This window comes from Danio rerio, chromosome 16, assembly GCF_052040795.2.
Source record: "Danio rerio strain M-AB ecotype USA chromosome 16, GRCz13ab, whole genome shotgun sequence".
NCBI lineage: Eukaryota > Metazoa > Chordata > Actinopteri > Cypriniformes > Danionidae > Danio > Danio rerio.
In genome coordinates, this window is record NC_141036.1 from 1,386,178 (window position 1) to 1,407,500 (window position 21,323).

Below are 21,323 nucleotides of genomic sequence, written 5' to 3' on the forward strand. Positions count from 1 at the left end.
CAGCCAAGGCTCGAACCAGCGACCTTCTTGCTGTGAGGCGATTGTGCTAGTCACTGCACAACTGTGACGCCTCAAAAAAAAAAAAAAAACACATTTTAAATGAAATTTTACAGACATTTAAAAATATTCTTAAAAAAATACAGTTTCTTAATATTGGTTATGTAATTTCGTTAGTGTTCATGTCTGTGTCTAGTCTAGATAATAAAGGATAATTTAAATAGCAAATCAATCCTTTACAGTATTATTGACAATAATATATTGCACATTAAAAATTATTTTCCCTATTTTTTCATAGCTCATTTACACCTTGTGTTAGGATTAAAATATAGGAATTTTCATCAATTTAAATAGCACAATAATTTAAAAACAAATTTAAAAAGTAAACAAATTTATTATGCTCATTATTTTTTTATGTTTTTTTTATTTCCAATAAATATTTCATGGACAAAACTATTCAGATTTATTATTACAAACCATCTGAATGAATGTACCTTTTTGTATTGTATTTAACTTATTTTAATATATTTATACAGCAGTTCTGGCTGATTGCCCTGTGATATTCTGCAATAACAGCACTCATACAGCCGCTTCAGCCTTCTGTATTACTCAGCTATCAGCCTGTCATACTGAGCAGAGCAAACATGGTCGACAATCCGCCACTAGATGGCAGCAGAGACTGTATAATAAGCCTTTAGAGGAGGAAAACTCAAACTACAGCTGATCAAATCATTATAAATAAGGTAAGTGACACTCTAAGTCGATCTCTCTCTCTTGTATGTTGTAGTGCTGTATTTATACCATAGTAATCTGCTAGTGTTTGCTTTGCTTTGGCTTTTTCGAGTTGTGATCTCCTGATTGCAACAGAGAAATATTGGGAAATCTCTGTAGACTGATGGCATTTCATGCTGTTCAGCCTTATGTTCTTTAAATATGAGCAAAATCAGCTTTAGACATCACGCTAGAGAATCATTCAAACACTAGCTCTAAATTAATGATGGTGAATGAGCAGTGGTTTCTGCTGTTCTGACGTCAGCTTCAGATGTGAATGAACGGTGGAAGAAAGTAGTTCCTCATACAAAAAAAAATTTTAGACTCTCCGTTTGAATTTCTTTTTATACACACAATTATGCCGTCGAACTGTTGTATAAAAGCATTAGCACACGATTAGCAATGTGATATGGCTGTATATCATCACTTGTGGGACACTAACACCCAATTCACACGGGGCGTCAGCGTCAACGCTTGACAGAGGGCGTGTCTAAAGTTGGTGCTGACGCGATCATCATAGCAGCATCAGCCAATAAAATTAGCCCATAAATTTATTCATAAATAAGCCCATAGCCAATAAAAGTGCATAAAGCGTTCTGATTGGCTGACGCTTCCGTTGGCGCCAACGGATCCACAATGCAGTTCGACAATGCTTGACGTCACCAATTCAAAGAGAATGGGAAGCGTTGACGCTGCCGCCCCATGCGAATCGGGTGTAAGGCACATGGCGATGGCGTGTAGTCTCGAGCTAACTAGTGCCGATATACAAACAAATTGCACTGCTACTCATATGATATTGATCATATATATATATATATATATATATATATATATATATATATATATATATATATATATCATTATTATTTTTAATCATCAGATTAGTTTTTAGTTCTTATTTGTGTATTAAATCAATTCATAATTGTATTAATTGTGTTATGCAATCTGCAATGCTTTGGCAATACTTGACAGGTCATGCCAATTAAGAATTGACCTGAGAGAGTAAGTGTGTGTATGGTTGTACTGGTTTTGATGGTTTGCAAGGACAAAAATACTCTCTATCAAATGTTTATGAGGCCATGTCTTGTGTCCTCGTAATTTAATATGCTTAAAAATCAAACTTAATGGGCTCTTATAGCATTTAAATGTGCAACTGATTCCCTGTGAGGAATTGGTTTTGGGGTAGGGCCTCATAATGTGTGTGTTTTTACAGAATAAAAGACATTACAGCTGTGGGAGTCCTCAGAAATCACCAATACCAACATGTGTCAGTGTGTGCGCGAGTGTACCTTGCATTCCTGACATTGTGGAGATGAATTGTCCCCACAAGTATAGCAACACCAGTACATTTTAAATTTGTGGGAACGTTATTTGGCATAAACAGCTCATAAATCAGACTTAATGAAGTGTTTTGAACGTGTAAAAATGCAGATTTTTTGTTGTGAGGGTTGAGTTTTAGGGTAGAGTGACGGAATATACAGTGGAAACACCATTACACAAATGGGAATCCCCATAAAGGTAGCTGTACAAGTGTGTGTGTGTGTGTGTCCCCTGCAGGGCCCCGATCTGTCCAGCGTCACACAAGGACAAAAAAAAGTTGTCAGGCGAAGGACAGAGAAAAAAAAAGCCCTCAGTCACCCCTCCTTCTCTCAGCCGTGTGTGTGTGTGTGTGTGTCGCACAGAGCAGAGTCAGTCTGGAGGATCCCGCAGAGTCTCCGCGCGGCTCCGGTTTGTTTCTGCGCTTTTCGGTCAACTTTCCGCGGCTCGGATCTGCAGTTTCCCCGAGGAGCACAGCATGAGGAGCGGCTCGCAGAGCAGGTAAAGCTGCCTCCTGCGCATCTCTGGAGCTCATACACTCGCTTTAGAAACATCTATGAGGTTCAGCTCGGGCTCCTGGACATTATACGGGGAATCATGCAGTAACCTCAGTCTAGAACTTTGTATTTCAGAAATCTGACATGAATGATAAATAAAGGCTATAAATGTATTATACACTGTGATGTTGATGTTTACGAAAGTTGTTCATTTCCCAAACAGATGCACTCGTTAAGCAAATAGTTGACTTTATTGTGTGCAAATGCGCCATTACTTTACTTCTGCACCATAAACAGCAGCTGAATTAACTCGTTTTTATGTAGATGTGTGTTAATTAGTGTCTCCTTGTGTAAAAGCTGAGAGTTTAAAGCAGGCAGTGTTCTAGTAAAGTCGACTATTTGGGATAAGAGTGTACACTATATTAAATAAGATGACTTTATATTCGCTTTTTAGGCTACTGAACCTTTAAAATGACTATAAATGAAGTGTTTTGCTCTCTTAGTTCTCTTATAGCCTAGTTTCAACATGACTTAGGAGTGTTAGAACAATTCAATGGCAGATTCTTAGCATTTACATTTTGTTTAGTAGGTTGCTTTCTGCATGGAAAGCAATGGACTTTTCAGCTGTACATTCAGGATTATTTTGAAGTCGGATCTGTGATTTCTTTCGGAGCTCTTCCATCGCAAACGCCTCATATTGAGGGTTTTATCCTCGTTTTTAGACTACTGAACTATTAAAACGACTATGAAATAACTATTTCAGCGCATAAGCTCTCTCATGCATTCTTGTGTATAGCTGATATGAGAAATGTTGGAAATGTGCAATAGTTTAAGCAATGGCAGATCTTTAGGATTTAGATTTTGTTTAGCAGGTTGCTTTCTGCATGGAAAGCATTGGATTTTTAAGTTGTATTGGACATTCGGGATTAGATTTTACCAAGTCGGGTCCGTGATTTCTATCGGAGCTCTTGCATCACACATACTACATATTTAATAAGAGGATATTATGTTCGCTTTTAGACTACTGAACTTTAAAAATGACTATAAATGAAGTAATGTGCATGCAAGCTGTTCTCGACCTGACTCTAGAAGTGTTAAATGTAGACTAAAGTTCAACATGAGCAGATTTTTAGCATCAGTTTTTAGCAGATTGCTTTGTTTTGCATGAGAAGCATGAGATTTTCAACTGTAGCTGGACATGCGGGATTAGTTTGAACGAAGTTGGATCCGTGATTTTTTTCGGAGCTCTTTCACACGTCACACATTGAAGATTTTATGGTCGCTTTGCTTTAAAAATGACTATAAATAAAGCATTTTGCACTGGAGTTCTCTCGTATTTCGACATGCCTCTCTTGTATAATAGGTGATATGAGTTTAGAAGTGTTAGAAAAGTGCAACAGTTCATTATGCAGATGTTTAGCATGTAGATTTGCATGAAAAGCAATATATTTTGCAGATGTATTGGATATTTCGGATTAGTTTATCCTTGATTTCCTTCAGAACACTTCAATGCATGTTGAATAAGAGCATTTATTGTTCGCTTTTAGACTGCTGAGCTTTAAAAATGACTGTGAATGAAGTATTGTGCACTCAGGTTCTCTCAGTTTCGAGGTTATTTTCTTGTATCGATGCCTGCTGTTAGAAAAGTGCAACAGTTTGATTTATGCATTAGATCTGCATGAAAATCAGTATGTTTTGCTGTACATTCAGGTTTAGTTTGAAGTTTATCCGGGATTATCAGTGAGCTCTTCTAGGGACTCGGGTTTTTGTGGCGGGTTGCTCCAAAACGTGGCCGGGGCGGGGGGTCTTTACTGCGGCTTCAGCGAGCCCGATGCTGGGCTGTTCTGGCCCCGGTGCTGCCCTGGGGTTTCCGCGGTGCGCCGCTTTAACCCACATCTATGATTACGGGTCTGTGGCTGCACTCAAGATGTCATGCATCATTTTACACTGTTTTGAAATGTACTAATAGTAAACCACTGATGATGTGGAGACCCATCGGACGGATAAACATTACTGGTTGCAAAACAATCCTCATGTTCTCTTGGGATGGACGGACACAGCAAATTAGGAATTATTAATCTATTAATATTCACATTAAATGGACAGTATTTTCGTGACTGCATTCATTCATTTTCTTTTTAGCTTAGTCTCTTTATTAATTAGTGGTCGCCACAGTGCAATGAACCGCCAACTTATCCAGCATATGTTTTGCGCAGCTGATGCCCTTCCAGCTGCAACCCAACAATGAGACATACACACTCATTTACACACACTCGTACATACAGCCAATTTAGTTCAACAATTCCTCAATAGCGCATGTGTTTGGACTGTGAGGGAAACCAGAGCACCCGGAGGAAACCCACGCCAACATGGGGAGAACATGCAAACTGCACAGAAACGCCAACTGACCGACCCGGCTGGGCCTCGAACCGGTGACCTTCTTGCTGTAAGGCCACAGTGCTAACCACTGAGTCACTGTGTCACCTACATGTAACAGGAACACCTTAATATAATGTTACCCATTATATTAAAGGCCCAAACAGAGTATGTCCAAATAATGTGCGTGTAAACACTGTAATTAACTGCTTGTCCAATGTCGTCACAGTAATCCACCAATAAATAACACTGACTCATGATCAGCCATGATTAATAAGTGTGCTGTCACTGATCGTGACCGCTAATGCGTGTTTAATGGGTAAACCACTGACATGATTCATGATGATTGTCTGTCGATTAGCAGTTCTGTATTCTTTCACGCTGCATATCTTTGGAAACACAACTCAGGGTTACCACAACTCCACTTAACTTCATAATCAAGGGTATAACACGGTGCTGCTTATATTTTAGAAGTGTAAATATAGTGGCGCAGAATTAATCCTCATTTTAAGTTCAGCAGGGTTGTCAGGTTTTCTAGTCTTGGTAAAAATAGACCAATACTGTCGAAACTCAAAATATGCTGACATTTTTTACACTGCTGCCCGTATGCATTATAAAGGGTTCCTTTTTTAAAATATTATGTATATTTGTAATGATTATCACAGTGGCCTCACAGCAAGAAGGTCGCTGGTTCGAGTCCCGGCTGGGTCAGTTGGCGTTTCTGTGTGGAGTTTGCATGTTCTCCAGTTTTCCCCCACAGTCCAAACACATGCGCTATAGGGGAATTGATTAACTGAATTGGCCGTAGTGTATGAGTGTGTGTGTAAATAAGTGTGTATGGATGTTTCCCGGTACTGGGTTGCAGCTGGAAGGGCATTCACTAGGTAAAACAAATGCTGTATGAATAAAAAGAGAACTTTTAAAAGTACTCAAGAGTGTCGAGTAGTGAGTATCACACTGTGATAAGTTGATGTGTTCACATGCAGTTTGTGCTGGGATGTGTAAACGTAACATTCTGTAGTGCATTTAGCGATCTTCCTATGTTCGTTCGTCCCTTCCAACCTTCCTTCTATTGTTTGTTTGTTCTGCCCTTCCTTCCTTCCTTTCTTCCTTCCTTCCTTCCTTCCTTTCTTCCTTCCTTCATATGGTCGTTTCTTCATTCATTTGTTAATTCCTTCGTTCCTCCCTTCATTTGTTCGCTCATTCGTCTGTTTGTTCATTTTTTGGTTCCTTTCTCCATTAGGTCTTTTGTTCATTCATTTGTTTGTTCGTTCATTTCTTTCTTCCTTAGTTTTATTCAGTCCTTGAATCCATACTTCATTCATTTGGTCCTATCTTTTTCCTCCCTTCATTCGTTCTTAAATTCATTTGTTTGTTCGTTCCTTCATTTTTTGTTCCTTTCTTTATAGTTGTTTGTTCGTTCGTTCTTTCGATTGTTCATTCATTGCTTCCCTCTTTCCTTCCTTTTTTTCTTCCTTCCTTCCTTAGTTTGTTTAGTCCTTCCTTGAATCCTTCCTTCATTCATTTGGTCATTCCTTTGTTCGTCCATTCGTTCGTTCTCTTATTCATTCGATTGTACCTTCATATCTAATTGTTTGTTTGTTTGATCGTTCCACTTATATTTTTGTTTGTTTGTTTGTTCATATGTTTGTTTGTTCATGCGTTCGTTTGTTTGTTCGTTCATACGTTCATTTGTTTGTTTGTTCGTTCATACGTTTGTTTGTTTGTTCATACGTTCATTTGTTTGTTTGTTTGTTTGTTTGTTCGTTCATTTGTTTGTTTGTTTGCTCATATGTTCATTTGTTTGTTTGTTTGTTCGTTCATACATTAATTTGTTTGTTTGTTTATTTATACGTTTATTTGTTTGTTTGTTTGTTCGTTCATACGTTTTTTTATTTGTCCGTTCATCCATTAATCTGTTTGTTTGTTCACTCATATGTTCATTTGTTTGTTTGTTTGTTCGTTTATACATTAATTTGTTTGTTTGTTTGTTCTTTTAAACGATCATTTGTTTGTTTGTTCGTTTGTTTATTTATTTATACGTTCATTTGTTTGTTTGTTCATTTTTTCCTCCATATTTTTGTTTGTTTTTTTTCGTTTGTTCGTTCATCCGATCATTTGTTTGTTTGTTCATTCTTTTATACGTTTGTTTGTTTGTTTGTTTGTTTGTTTGTTTGTTTGTTTTTTATACGTTCATTTGTTTGTTCATTTGTTCCTTCATATTTTTGTTTGTTTTTTCGTTTGTTTCTTCATTTGTTTGTTTGTTCATCTGTTCCTTCATATTTTTGTTTGTTTGTTTGTTCATTTGTTCATTTGTTTGTTTGTTTGTTAATTCAGTATTTGATTTACTTTCTATGTATGATTTGATTGGACAGGAATCACAGGACTGATTATTCTACTTTAGCCAATCACCATAGACCGGAAAGAAATAAAGTAATGACTGCAGATTGAAGGACAGTAGTGCAGTAAAAGTACCGATACTGCACTAAAAATGTACTCAAGGAAAAGTAAAATACACATGTTAAAAAATACTTAGTAAATTACAACTTCTGAGAAAAACTACCCTATTACAGTATTCTGAGCATTTGTAATCGGTTACTCTACACCACTGCCTGCGGGTGAGTAAATCAACAGGAAATCTTCATTTTCGAGTGAACTATCCCTTTAATCTTTCACAAAGAGACACCCGTGCATTTTGTTAACGATTATCTTTTATAAAATATCAAACGTAATGCAATGTTGAAAAAATGTTACAATCAAAAGCACAAGTGGGCTGAAGGCGATGGGTTATGAAATGCGTGCGGTTGATTCGGGAATGTTTGCAGCATAAGTCATACACAGAAGAGGCTGCCAATAGGAGCCGGACAGGGTGGGGTTTAGTGCATTCTGGGAAAGCCATTGGGAAGTATTGGACCTTGTTAACACATCTTTGACTTTGGCCATATTTGATACCATACATTTAGTTTATTTATTTAGTTTTACAGACACTCCAAAAACATCATCAAATATGGGCAAACCCAACCACTGGCTTAAAATGTCATTTAAATTCAGTCTATCTGTTGGGTTTGTCAATATTTGACCTTCATCCTCCACAAAAACAAACAATCAAATAAAAAAAACTCAATGGCAAAAGAAGACAAATGGGTCAGGATTACAACACGGCTGTTGTAACACAACTTTGGGTCAAATATTATCAAACTTAATTTGTTTTTGTTTTTTTGATTAAATTTTAATGACATTTTTAAACCAAATGTTGGGTTTGTACATATTTGACCATTATTCACACCCCAAAAACAAACAAACAAACAAACAAACAAACAAACAAACAGTTAATATCAAAAACTGAAAAAAGAAAAAGTGTCAGGATAACAGCAGTCTAAAAAATGATGGGTTGGTGTAACACAACTTTGGGTCAAATATTATCAAACTTAATTTGTTTTTGTTTTTTTAATTAAATTTTAATGACATTTTTAACCCAATTGTTGGGTTTGTTCATATTTGACCCTTATTCCCACCCCACAAAAACAAACAAACAAACAAACAAACAAACAAACAAACAGTTAATATCAAAAACTAAATTGCAAGAAAGAAAAATGGTCAGAATAACATCACTCTAAAAATGATGGGTTGGTGTAACCCAACTTTGGGTCAAATATGGATAAACCAAATAAAATTTTTCAACCCAACCAATGGATTTGGCTATATTTGATACAAATTTGGGTTACAACAACCCAGCCGTTTTAGAGTGATAATAATTTGCATGCAGCAGTTCATTTCACTTATTTACCTAGTATTTCATACACTCAAACTAAAAGCTGGGTTGCTGTAACCCAACACTGGGAAAAAATGGGCAAAACCAACCACTGGGTTAAAGATATCATTTCAATTCAGTCCATCTGTTTGGTTTGTCGATATTTGACCCTCATTCCCCCCAAAAAAGCAAACAATCAAATAAAAACTCAATTGAAAAAAAGAAAAATCAAGAAAGTGGGTCAGGATTACTACACTGGGTTGTTGTAAGCCAATGTTGAGTCAAATATGGACAAATCTACTTGGGGGTTAGTTTTTTAAATGTAAATTACATTTTTAACCCAGCTGCTGGTTTGGCCCAGTGCTTAATTTGGGAATTGTGAGGTCCCGGAACAGATCGGGGTAGCGGATCCGGCATGTTACCTGAGCATGGAGAGGTGTTGTGCACAAAGGACGAAAGTGAAGAGCGGGGTGTAGTCATGGACGAAAGTGAAGAGGATTAGGGAGTCATGGAAGAACAGTGAACAGCGGACGGGGGATCAGATTTTAGAAGTGCCGGATCCGGATCTGGCGTGTTCCGGCACAAATTAAGCCCTGCTTTGGCCATATTTGACGCAGTGTTGGGTCACAGCAATCAAGCTTTTTTTAGTACAATTAATTGCATGCAGCAGTCCATTTCATTCATTTATCAATGCTGGGTTGTTTTAATCTAACGTTGGGTCAAATATGGACATGTTGGGATATAAAGTGTAGCTTAAATTCTCACCAATAATGCTGGGCGGTTTTAGCTCAATGTTGGATCAAGTTGCCGGCAGCTAGCTCTCTGCAGCTCTCACAAGATCTCCCGCTGAAGCTAAGCAGGGCTGCGCCCGGTCAGTACCTGGATGGGAGACCACATGGGAAAGCTAGGTTGCTGCCGGAAGTAGTGTTAGTGAGGCCAGCAGGGGGCGCCCAACTTGCGGTCTGTGTGGGTCCTAATGCCCCAGTATAGTGACGGGGACTCTATACTGCTCAGTGAGCGCCGTCTTTCTGATGAGACCTTAAACCGAGGTCCCGACTCTCTGTGGTCGTTAAAAATTCCAGGATGTCCTTCGAAAAGAGTAGGGGTTTAACCCCGGCATCCTGGCCAAATCTGCCCACCGGCCTCTGTCCATCATGGCCTCCTAACCCTCCCCATATCATGATTGGCTTCATCAGTCTGTCTCCTCTCCACCAATCAGCTGCTGTGTGGTGTGCGGTCTGGCACAAACTGGCTGCTGTCGCGTCATCCAGGTGTATGCGAATGGGGAGATCCCCCCCCCCATTGTGTAAAGCGCTTTGGCTGCTCAGAAAAGCGCTATATAAATGTAAAGAATTATTATTAATTAATTATTAATTATTATTTGAACAAACACAAATATTGTGTCAATTTTTCAAATGAGAATTTTAACCCAGCTGTTGGATTAATAAAAAGTGATTTAATTGAGAAAACATTGGGTCTCAACCACGCAGCATGTTGAGAGTGTATCCTCCCATCCTCAGGTGTGTAACATTTGTTGTCTTCTTCCTCAGATTGTGTGTGTTCTGGTGTTGTGTGTTGGCCGTCCTGCCTTTAACAACAGCGGATGAAGCAGAGAAACCGGTGAGTGATGAAGATGATGATGATGATGCTTTTACAATAGAAGAGCTCAGGTAATGAGATGTCATGCTTTTTCCTTACTGTGCTACTAGAGAGATTAAGGTGTCATAGAGTTATCCTGCGGCTGTTTTGGGGATGTTTTGGTGTCAGTCTATGGTGTTCTCCTCAACATCTGTTCTGTTATTAGTTGAAGGATGGAGATATTGGCAGTAGAGCTGCACAATAATATAGTTTCAGCATCGATATGGCAGTGTGTGTGTGTGTGTGTGTGTGTGTGTGTGAGCTGATCTTTCCATTGTTTGCTCATCTGGACTGTGATGTAGGACTGTCCTGCGGGAGCGTCTGAGCTGTGTTTGGGCGTTGGTGTGAAAAAGTCACAGTCACATGTAGAAAGTGAGCAGTTCTGCTTGCGTTTTGTGTATGTGCACACACACACACACACTTGTGTGCACATACACACGCACACTTACACATGCATGTTGGTGTTTCTGCGTGGAGTTTGCATGCTCTCCTCGTGTTGGCGTGGGTTTCCTCCGGGTGCTCCGGTTTCCCCCACAGTCCAAACACATGCGCTATAGGGGAACTGATCAACTAAATTGGCCGTAGTGTATGAGAGTGTGTGTGAATGAGTGTGTATGGGTGTTTTACAGTACTGGGTTGCAGCTGCAAGTGCATAAAACATATGCTGGAATAGTTGGCGGTTCATTCCGCTGTGGCACCCCTGATGAATAAGGAACTAAGCTGAAGGAAGGAGAATGAATGAATGATGTTGCACAGGACTGTCAGGACAAAACCTCCTTCTAACAGAGAGCTTGTATTGTGTGTTGTGGCAGCGTTGCGTGTTATTATATGATCTCATTTATAATATAATTTTGAATTAAGCATATTGAATTACAAGGAAACAAACATGTCCCCATAAAACACCTTAATAGAGAACAACTAGGTCACTGCATTATACAATTTTGTGCTGCTGCAAACCAAATAAGCAAGAACACACACACACACACACACACACACACACATACACACACACACACACACACACACATACAGAGGACCGCCAGTGTTTCAGCAGGGGCTTCAGTGACAGATTCTCGCTGGGAGATTAATGTGACTGTGTGTGTGTGTGTGTGTGTGTGTGTGTGTGTGTGTTTGTGTGTGTGTGTTTGTGTGTGTGTGTGTGTGTGTAGCTCACTGTTATGCTCTATTTCAGTTTGAGCAGCAACTGTTTATTGTTGAAATCCTCTGAGAAAAATGACAGAAAATTGTCTGGTCATCCGTTCATCCATCCATCCATTTATCCATCCTTCCATCTGTCCATCCATCCATCTATCCGTCCATCCATCCATCCATCCATCCATCCATCCATCCATCCATCCATCCATCCATCCATCCATCCATCCTTCCATCCATCCATCCATCCATCCATCTACTCTCAATGTATTCATTCATTCATTCATTCATTCATTCAGTCATTCATTCATCTGTTCATCTATCTAGATGGAAGAACAGAGATTGAATGTTTAGATGGATGAATAGATGGATGAATGGACAGAAAGGTGGATGAATAGGATGAATGAATGAATGAATGAATGAATGAATGGATGAATAGATGGAAAAATGGGCAGAAAGGTGGATGAACAGGATGAATGGATGTATAGACAGATAGATGAACAGAGGGTGAATGAATAGATGTATGAATAGATGGATGAATGGACAGATAGATGGATGAACAGAGGATGGATGGATGAATAGATATATAAACATATATATGGATGGAATGTATAGATGGATGGATAAATGGATGGATAGACAGATTTACAAATCCATCCATCCATCCATCCATCCATCCATCCATTCATCCATCCATTCATTCATTCATTCATTCATTCATTCATCATGTCTGTCAGTTTGTCCATCTATCCATCCAACCATTGTTCATTGATCCATCCATTTGCCCGTCAGTTTATCCATACATCCATCCATACGTCCGTCCGTCCCTCCACACCCTGGGGTTGTGTGTTGTGTGGTGTGGATGGTGTGTGGAGAGGATCAGAGGTGTGTTTCAGGGCTCATTCTCTCGTTGTTTTCCTGCCTCTCTTTCTGAAGTGAATGGATTCTTTTGTTTGTTGATCTCTTCACTTCTGCCTCCGCCTGGCCTGCAGACGCTCGAATTCTTTGCTCCTGATTGATGAAATGAGCTTACATAAGTCTGTGGAATTAGATCAGATCTGCGTCCGGCATTGCGAACTGAACCGGACTGAAGCAGTTTCAGTGCACTGGCACTTCCTCCATGTGCAGCTCCTTTGACTCAGTCTACATTGTAAAGCACTGTAGAAATGAAAACATGGAGGATTTCTCTTAGTCATGCTGTCATCCATGAGCGAGCGCTGTACAGCAGGACATGTGTTTGGACTTGTGTTGTTTGGGTGCGGTTTGGAGAATTATTCTGTCTTTCTCAAAACAATTGTTCGTGCTTTGCTTGTTTAATCTTGTGATTTTGAACTGCAGCTTGTAAAATGATATAAGTCAGACTTCTTCTGTTCAAATCATGATAGTTATGAGCCGGTGTTGGATTCCAGCGTTAGCTCTCGGGGTGGTTTTGCTTTTGTTGTTTCAGCTGTGACGTTTTTAGTTAAGTGTGTTTGGAATGTGTAGGAGGTCAAGCACAGTAATGTATATTTGTTCTGTTTTCAGCATAACAGATTCAGAAGTTTGCACAATGAAAAATGGGCAATGACTTATTCAACTGTCTCTCTATCTATCCATTTATCCACCCATACATCCATCCATCTATCCATCCATCCATCCATCCATCCAATCATCCATCCATCCATCCATCCAATCATACATCCATCCACCCATCCATCCAATCATACATCCATTCATACAATCATACATCCATCCATCTATCGATCTATCTTTCTGTTTGTCTGTCTGTCTTTCTATAGTTTGTTTATCCATCCATCCATCCATCCATTTATCCATCCATCCATCCATCCATCCATCCATCCATCCATCCATCCATCCATCCATTTATCCATCCATCCATCCATCCATCCATCCATCCAATCATCCATCCATCCATCCATCCATCTATCTCTCTGTTTGTCTGTCTGTTTTTCTATAGTTTGTTCATCCATCCATCCATCCCTCCATTCATCGATTCATTCCTCTATTCATCCAATCATTCATACATTTATCCATCTATTTTTCTATTTTTGTCTGTCTGTCTATAGTTTGTTCATCCATCCAATCATCCATCCATCCATTTATCCATCCATCCATTCCTCCATCCATCCATCCATACCATTATCCATCCATCCAATCATCCATCCATCCAATCATCCATCCATCTATCCATTCATCCATCCATTTATCCATCCATCCATCCATCCATCCATCCATCCATCCATCCATCCAATCATCCATCCATCCATCTATCCATCTATCTCTCTGTTTGTCTGTCTGTCTTTCTATAGTTTGTTCATCCATCCATCCATCCATCCATCCATCCATCCATCCATCCATCCATCCATCCATCCATCCATCCATCCCTCCATTCATCCATTCATTCCTCTATTCATCCATCCATCCATCCATCCATCCATCCATTTATCCATCCATCCATCCATCCATCCATCCACCCATCCATCCTTCTGTCTGTCTGTCTGTCTGTCTGTCTGTCTGTCTGTCTGTCTGTCTGTCTGTCTGTCTGTCTATCTATCTATCTATCTATCTATCTATCTATCTATCTATCTATCTATCTCTGTCTATGTTTTGGTCTGTTCTTCTGTCTCCATCCATTCGTTCCTCCATGTTTGATTTGTTTAGCTTATTTTTAATTGATAACATTCTCCACTATGATCTGATGAAAATCCTCAGGTGATATTAGATACTGCAGACATTTCTTCCAGTTTATTATATTCATATTTTGCCTTTTTAATGATTATTCTTGACAGGCAGCAGGACGGCAGTCTCGCCAGGCGGAGGAGGTGGGGCTTGAAGGTGTCTGGGCTCCATGGAGCGAGTGGGTGGAGTGTTCCCAGAGCTGTGGAGTGGGCGTGGCCGAGAGGCGGAGACAGTGTATGCCGCCACCACAAACTCCACCCCTTACATGGAATAGACCATCTTACCTTCCGCCAGGTGTCCCGAACAACACCCCGGTGATCTCTGCAGTCAGACCCTTCTACAATAACCTGTATCCTCCTAATGAACCATATGGAGCTGAGAGACCTTTTCCCCCAGCTCTCCCAGCCAATCAGAATCCAGGATTACCACTGTACCGTAATGAAGGCGGGCAGTTTGGCTCATCCGGTCAGGAGCCGGTTTCAGTTTACCGTTCGCCATCCTCGTCTTCTTCACTGCCATATAGCAGAGTTCCAGCACGGACACCGAGTCATGGAAGAGGTGGAGCTATTGGTAGCAGGAGGGCAGTTTCCACCAATAGGGATCCTGCGTCTGTCAGAAGGTGAGTGGGATTGGTCAGGTTTAGGGAGGAGCTTGCTGTTTGTGCAAACTCAGTTCTTGTTAGTGCTACACAATGAAAGAGAGAAAGAAAGAAAGATTCCCTTTTAAAAATCAACTCGATCAATGATGCCAAAGTTGATTATTTTATTGTGGATTAGTTTAAAAAAAAAACGTATCTAATAAAACGACTAAAAACTCAACTATTTAGTCTCCACTTCACTTCCTAATCTGCAATTGCCTATTTGAATATCACACTAACTGTACAAAAAAAAAAAAAAAAAAAAAAAAAAAAAAATTACTAACACTTCCCCTCTTAGACTTTACAGACCTGAAACTTGCCTTTAGTACTTATTCATTGTTGCTCTTAGTTGTGTAAATTGCTTCCTTGTCCTCATTTGTAAGTCGCTTTGGATAAAAGCGTCTGCTAAATGACTAAATGTAAATGTAAATGTAAATGTAAAGACACAATGTAAATATAAAGAAAAATGATTCACTTTTGACTCACTAAATGAGTTTGATTCTGTTATGATGAACCAGTCTAAACTGTCAAAAAGCTTCTGAAAAATGATTTAAATTGAGACACAATATGAATATGAAGAAAGCGGATTTACTTCTGAATCAGTTTGACTTTGATTCTTTTATAGTGAACAAGTGTAAACCCTCGCAAAGCTTCTCAAAAATAATTTAAAATGAAAGGCACAATGTGAATACAAAGAAAATGGATTCAAATTTGAATCACTGAATCAGTTTGACTTTAATTCTTAGTGGACCAGTGTAAACTTATGAAATGGAGCTTAAGTGATGTAAAATTGACCAACAATATGAATATAAAGAAAACTGATTCACTTTTGAACCAGTATAAACTCTCAAAGTTTCTCAAAAATCATTTAAATGTGAGGCAATGTGAATATAAAGAAAATGGATTCCTTTTTGAATTATTAAATCAGTTTGACTTTGATTCTTTTATAGTGAACAAGTGTAAACTCTCGAAAAGGTTCTCATAAGTGATCTAAAATTGAGACGCGGTGTGAAACACACAGAAAACCAATTCATTTTTGACTCATTGAATCAGTTTAAATTTGATTCATAATGAACCAGTGTAAACTCTCAAAAACGATTTCAATTTGAGGCAGTGTAAATGTAAACCGATTCTCTTTTGTGTCACTGAGTTTAATTTTTTTAGTGAACCTGTGTAAACTCTCAAAGTTTATCAAAAATAATTCAAATTTAAGACCATGTGAATGTAAAGAAAACTGATTCACTGTTAAATAATGGAATCAGTTTGATTTTGATTCATAATGAACCAGTGTAAACTCTTGAAAAGGTTGTCACAAATGATCTAAAATTGAGACACAATGTAAATATAAAGAAAACTGATTCACTTTTGTCTCACTGAGTTTTATTTTTTTGTGAACCTGTGTAAACTCTCAAAAAATGATTCAAATATAAAGCAATGTGAATGTAAAGAAAGCTGGTTCACTTTAGAATGATTGAATCAGCTTGATTTTGATTCATAATGAACCAGTGTAAACTCTTGAAAAGGTTTTCAAAAAGCATCTGAAATTGACACACAATGTGAATACCAGGAAAACCGATTCACTGTTGTCTCACTGAATATGTCTGAGCTTGATTTTTTTTTTTTGTAAAACCAGTCTAAACTCTCAAAAAATTTCTCAAAAATGATTTGAATTTGAGGCAATGTGAACATAAAGAAAACTGATTCACTTTTAAATCATTAAATCAGTTTGACTTTGATTCATGATTAGTTAATGTAAACTCTTGAAAAGGTTCTCACAAATGATCTAAAACTGAGACACAATGTGAATACAAAGAAAACTGATTCACTTTCCCTGAGTCCGGGTATGAATCTTTCATAGTGAACCAGTGCGAACTCTACAAACAATTCTCAAAAATAATCAGACACAGTGAATGTATTTTTACACACCCCGTTCACTGAGTCAGCCTCTGTTTCAGGGTGATTTTTACTTTGCGTTTAGTTTTGATATGTTCATATCTGTGTTCTGTCTGACTCTGTTCCTCCAGGTCTAGTTCGTCCATTCGTCCTGGACAGTTTGGATATGGCAGGGTGCCGTTTTCTCTTCCTCTACACAGACAAAACCGACATGCGCGCCACACACACCACAACACCAGCACAGATAGTCTGGACGCTCTGAATGTGAACTCCAGCTCACATGGGGAAAAAACACACGAAAAAACTCCTGCAGACAAAGTGAGTGAGGACAATGATGATGGAGAGCAGCGCAGACGAGTGAGAATCCCTCATATAAGGCCCCCGGCACAGAGAAACGGGGCCCGGGATAGACGCATCGAAGGCCGCACGTCCCGCCAGGCTCCTCCATCATACACACGCACCATCAGCAGAACACACACTTCCAGAGATCCTCCTCCATACGGCCCCCAAACGCCCTCAAATCCCAACCCAGAGCCCTGGGCCCCTGTGCAGACCCCTGGAAATGAGCAGGACTGGAGGCCTCCAGTGGCAGGAAACTACAGATGCTCAGGCAGAGACAGAGAATACCGCAGGTGCAGTCTACAGGTGAGAGCTGCTCTTTCTGATTGATTGATTGATTGATGTATTGATTTATTGGTTGATTGGTTTTTTGATAATCAGTAAAGGGAATCATTTTTCTTAGTAGTCACATTGTGTTCACAATCATACTGCAGTTCATTACACTGGAACACATTGATTGATTGATTGATTGATTGATTGATTGATTGATTGATTGATTGATTGATTGATTGATTGATTGGTTGGTTTGCTGGTTGATTGGTTTGTTGATTGATTGATTGGTTGGTTGGTTGGTTGGTTGATTGAATGATTGATTGATTGCTTGGTTGGTTGGTTAACTGGTTGGTTGATTGGTTAGTTGGTTGATTGATTGATTTGATTGATTGCTTGATTGATTGATTGGTTGATTGTTCGATTGGTTTGATGATTTATTGGTTTGCTGGTTTGTCAGTTGGTTGGTTAGTTGGTTGATTGCTCGGTTATTCAATTGAATGATTGATTGTTTGTTTGGTTTGTTGATTGATTGATTAATTGATTGATTGATTGATTGATTGATTGATTGATTGATTGATTGATTGATTGGTTGGTTGACTGGTTGGTTGACTGGTTGGTTGACTGGTTGGTTGGTTGGTTGGTTGGTTGATTGAATGATTGATTGATTGCTTGGTTGGTTGGTTAACTGGTTGGTTGATTGGTTAGTTGGTTGATTGATTGATTTGATTGATTGATTGATTGATTGATTGATTGATTGATTGATTGATTGATTGATTGATTGATTGATTGATTGATTGATTGATTGATTGATTGATTGATTGATTGATTGATTGATTGATTGGTTTGATGATTTATTGGTTTTCTGGTTTGTCAGTTGGTTGGTTAGTTGGTTGATTGCTTGGTTATTTGATTGAATGATTGATTGTTTGTTTGGTTTGTTGATTGTTTGATTGATTGATTGATTGATTGATTGATTGGTTGGTTGACTGGTTGGTTGGTTGACTGGTTGGTTGACTGGTTGGTTGACTGGTTGGTTGACTGGTTGGTTGGTTGGTTGATTGACTGGTTGGTCGGTTGATTGTCTGGATTATTGATCAGTTGTTTAGTTGGTTGGTTGGTTGCTTGATAATTAGAAAAGTGAATCCGTTTTTTAGTAGTCACATTGTGTCTCAACTTTAGATCCTTTCTTAGAAATTTTTCAAGAGTTTTCATTGGTTCTTTATAAATGAAAGTAAAACTAATTTCAATTATTGATGAATCAGTTTCTTTATATCACTATGTTTGGTTAGTTGATTGGTTGGGTGATTGATTGGTTGGTTTATTGATTGGTTGATTTGAATGTAATATTATTGTAACAGCAGTATGTGACATTAATGTAATGTAACAGTATTACAATGTGCACCTTTTAAAAGTATACTTTAATTTGAGAAACACTCATGGTGTGTTATTAATTTGCTTTCATATGATTTATAAACAGTTGTTGACAGCACAATGATTTATTTTGTCTCTATGTGTACAAATCACTACAGTTAAGTGAAACTCTATTCCACAGCAGTATACCAAAGAAATATTGTAACCATCAGAAACCATCATGACCTCATGATTAACATGTGACAGTCATATTTATACATTAACAGTTGTGTTTTTAACTTGGCTCGCTGTAATAAATGATCGTTTTCTGGGAAACTGATGTTGGCTAGTCATAACAAAGGTCAACAGCATGATTCATTTTACAGGTCAGAGAGAGAGAGAGAGAGAGAGAGAGAGAGAGAGAGAGAGAGAGAAAGAGAGAGAGAGCTTAGAAAGTTCTCATGCGAACTCATGACTTCACTGTAAAAAATGCATTTCTTAAAGTTTTTGTCTTGTTTCTGGTCCAAATATCTAAAACTTCTCAAATCAGCAGCATTTTCTACATATTGTCTAGTTTTCAGAAGCAATGAGTCAAAATTAAGTGAGTTTTTTTCTTAAAACAAGGACAATTTGGTAAGCAAAATAATCATTTTACAGTGAAAACAGGATTATTTCTCTTAATCTTATCGGCTGATTATTTTAGCTTTAAAATAATGTTTTTCTTGTCTACAAAATGCTTCTTCATTTAAGAATGTTGAGATATTTGGGCTAGAATCAAGACAGAAACTCTTAGTAAGGAACAGTATCTTTTTCAGAGAGCTAAAAGAGTTCAAATCTTCAGCTGGCTTTGCGAATCAGAGGTTTTTCTCCGTTTACTCTGGTCTAGATTGCTTTAGGCTTTCTTATACTAAATGCATTGCATTCATACCACGGCCTGCAGTGCTGCAATGGAGTTTGCATGTGTTGTTTATAAGTGACGTCGGTGTTGGCTCAAGCAGTGGAGTGAGTTTGGAGCAGGACTAAGAGCTAGAAAGAGAAAACTCAGCTGTTCTGTTCAACTCAAGGTCTCATGGAGCGCTTTGAATTGTATTCGATGTTTGACGTAATCTAATCTAAAGCATAGGGTAGCTCCACCCCTTTTTAAAAACCAGCCAATGGCGTTTTGTTTATCACAACTCTGCCAGTGAGAGTGTTTGAGATCAAGCACATCAAATAAACAGCCAATGAGAAGAAGGGGGCGGAGCATGTCAGACACTAGAGAGCATTTGATTGGTCAGAAGTTTTGATGAGAAACTGAAGTATGAGGTGACCTGAATAAAACTGTTGATTAATTTAGGCTTAAATAGGGTCATTAGGGTAAGGTTAGGGTAATTAGGCAGGCCATTGTATGAAAGTGGTTTGTTCTGGAGACAATCTAAAACTAATATTGTTTAAGGGGGCTAATAATATTGACCTTAAAGTGGTTTAAAACAATTAAGAACTGCATTTATTCTAGCCGAAATAAAACAAATAAGACTTTCTCCAGAAGAGCAAGTATTATAGGAAATACTGTGGAAAATTCCTGAATCTGTTCAATGTCATTTGGGGAATATGTGTATTGTGAGTGTCCCAGCAGCTGGTTAGTGTGACCGGGGTCCATCATTTGCTGCTGTGCTTGGTTTATTATGACTGATAAACACTGATTGCTGCTGTATTTTCCCATTGGAAAGCCCCACGCTACATCACTCGTCATCAACCACCCAGATTCAGCCACAGATTTCTGAAAGCGCTTCATCTGACATAAATGAAGCCAGTAGTAATTACCGGCTGAATTTTCAGAAAGATCTGATCAAAACACTTTCATCCAATATCACGTAAAAGCTGTGGGTTTCCCCCTGGTACAGCAGCCGGTCCTCAATCATGCCGTTTTTTTTCTTCACGTCTCCTTCCAGATCGACCTGCTTCATTTAATCGCCGTCTCGTTCTCACTCCCCTGTCCAAAACTGACTCCAGCCAGATTCTTCTGCAAATCGTAAATCACGCCGTTCCCTTTAATCCAACTTTCCAGGATCGGCCTGGGCGGTAGTTATATTACACATCTCCAGCATGTGTGCCGGGTTTTTTGACCCAGAATTGGTCGTTTCTGCGGTGGAGCTGATGTGGTGCTGCAGTTTCCTGCTGTTGGTGGCTTTTACACACACTTTTAGAAAGATTACTTCAGATACATCTATCAAAACAAGCCTCAGTGTTTGTGTTACCGGGACACACATTGCTCACTCGCTCTCTTTCTCTCTCTTTTGGGTCGTGAACAAAGTGATAAAAATCTGAGCAGGCTCTGGGAGCAGGTTTACTTCAGCTCGGATGCTTTCTGTGTTTGTCTGAAAAAATTGTACATGAGGATATAAGTGATCACATACTGATAACAATATATATCATGATTTATTACTATGTCTGTAATTTCAGTCAATTAATAGTTTTTTTTTATTTAATTAAATTTAAATTTTTTATTATTTTATTAGTATTACTATCTTTTTATAAAAAATATTTAATTTAATATACTTTTATTTGTATTTTAATTTGTTTCTGTTATTCTTTCTATTTTTTTCTTTTTTGTCTTTTTAATGTAATTTATTTTAATAAAACTTATTTGTATTTTTATTTAAAATAATTTAAT

General features: G+C 38.4%; 1 protein-coding gene across 19 annotated transcripts in view; it reads left to right on the forward strand.

The window, feature by feature from the left end:
* The first annotated feature begins 2,459 nt into the window (after positions 1-2,459).
* Positions 2,460-21,323, forward strand: part of adamtsl4 (ADAMTS like 4) — a 76,734-nt gene continuing 57,870 nt past the window's right edge. For all 19 annotated transcript variants that reach the window (XR_015510741.1, XR_015510743.1, XR_015510739.1 and 16 more), the window contains exons 1-4: positions 2,460-2,586; positions 10,260-10,329; positions 14,289-14,797; positions 16,840-17,353. Coding sequence is in view for 1 of the 19 variants with exons in the window: in XM_087286377.1 (XP_087142503.1) it covers positions 2,564-2,586; positions 10,260-10,329; positions 14,289-14,797; positions 16,840-17,353 (1,116 nt within the window). In the remaining 18 variants the exon portion in view is untranslated. The remainder of the gene's footprint in view (positions 2,587-10,259; positions 10,330-14,288; positions 14,798-16,839; positions 17,354-21,323) is intronic.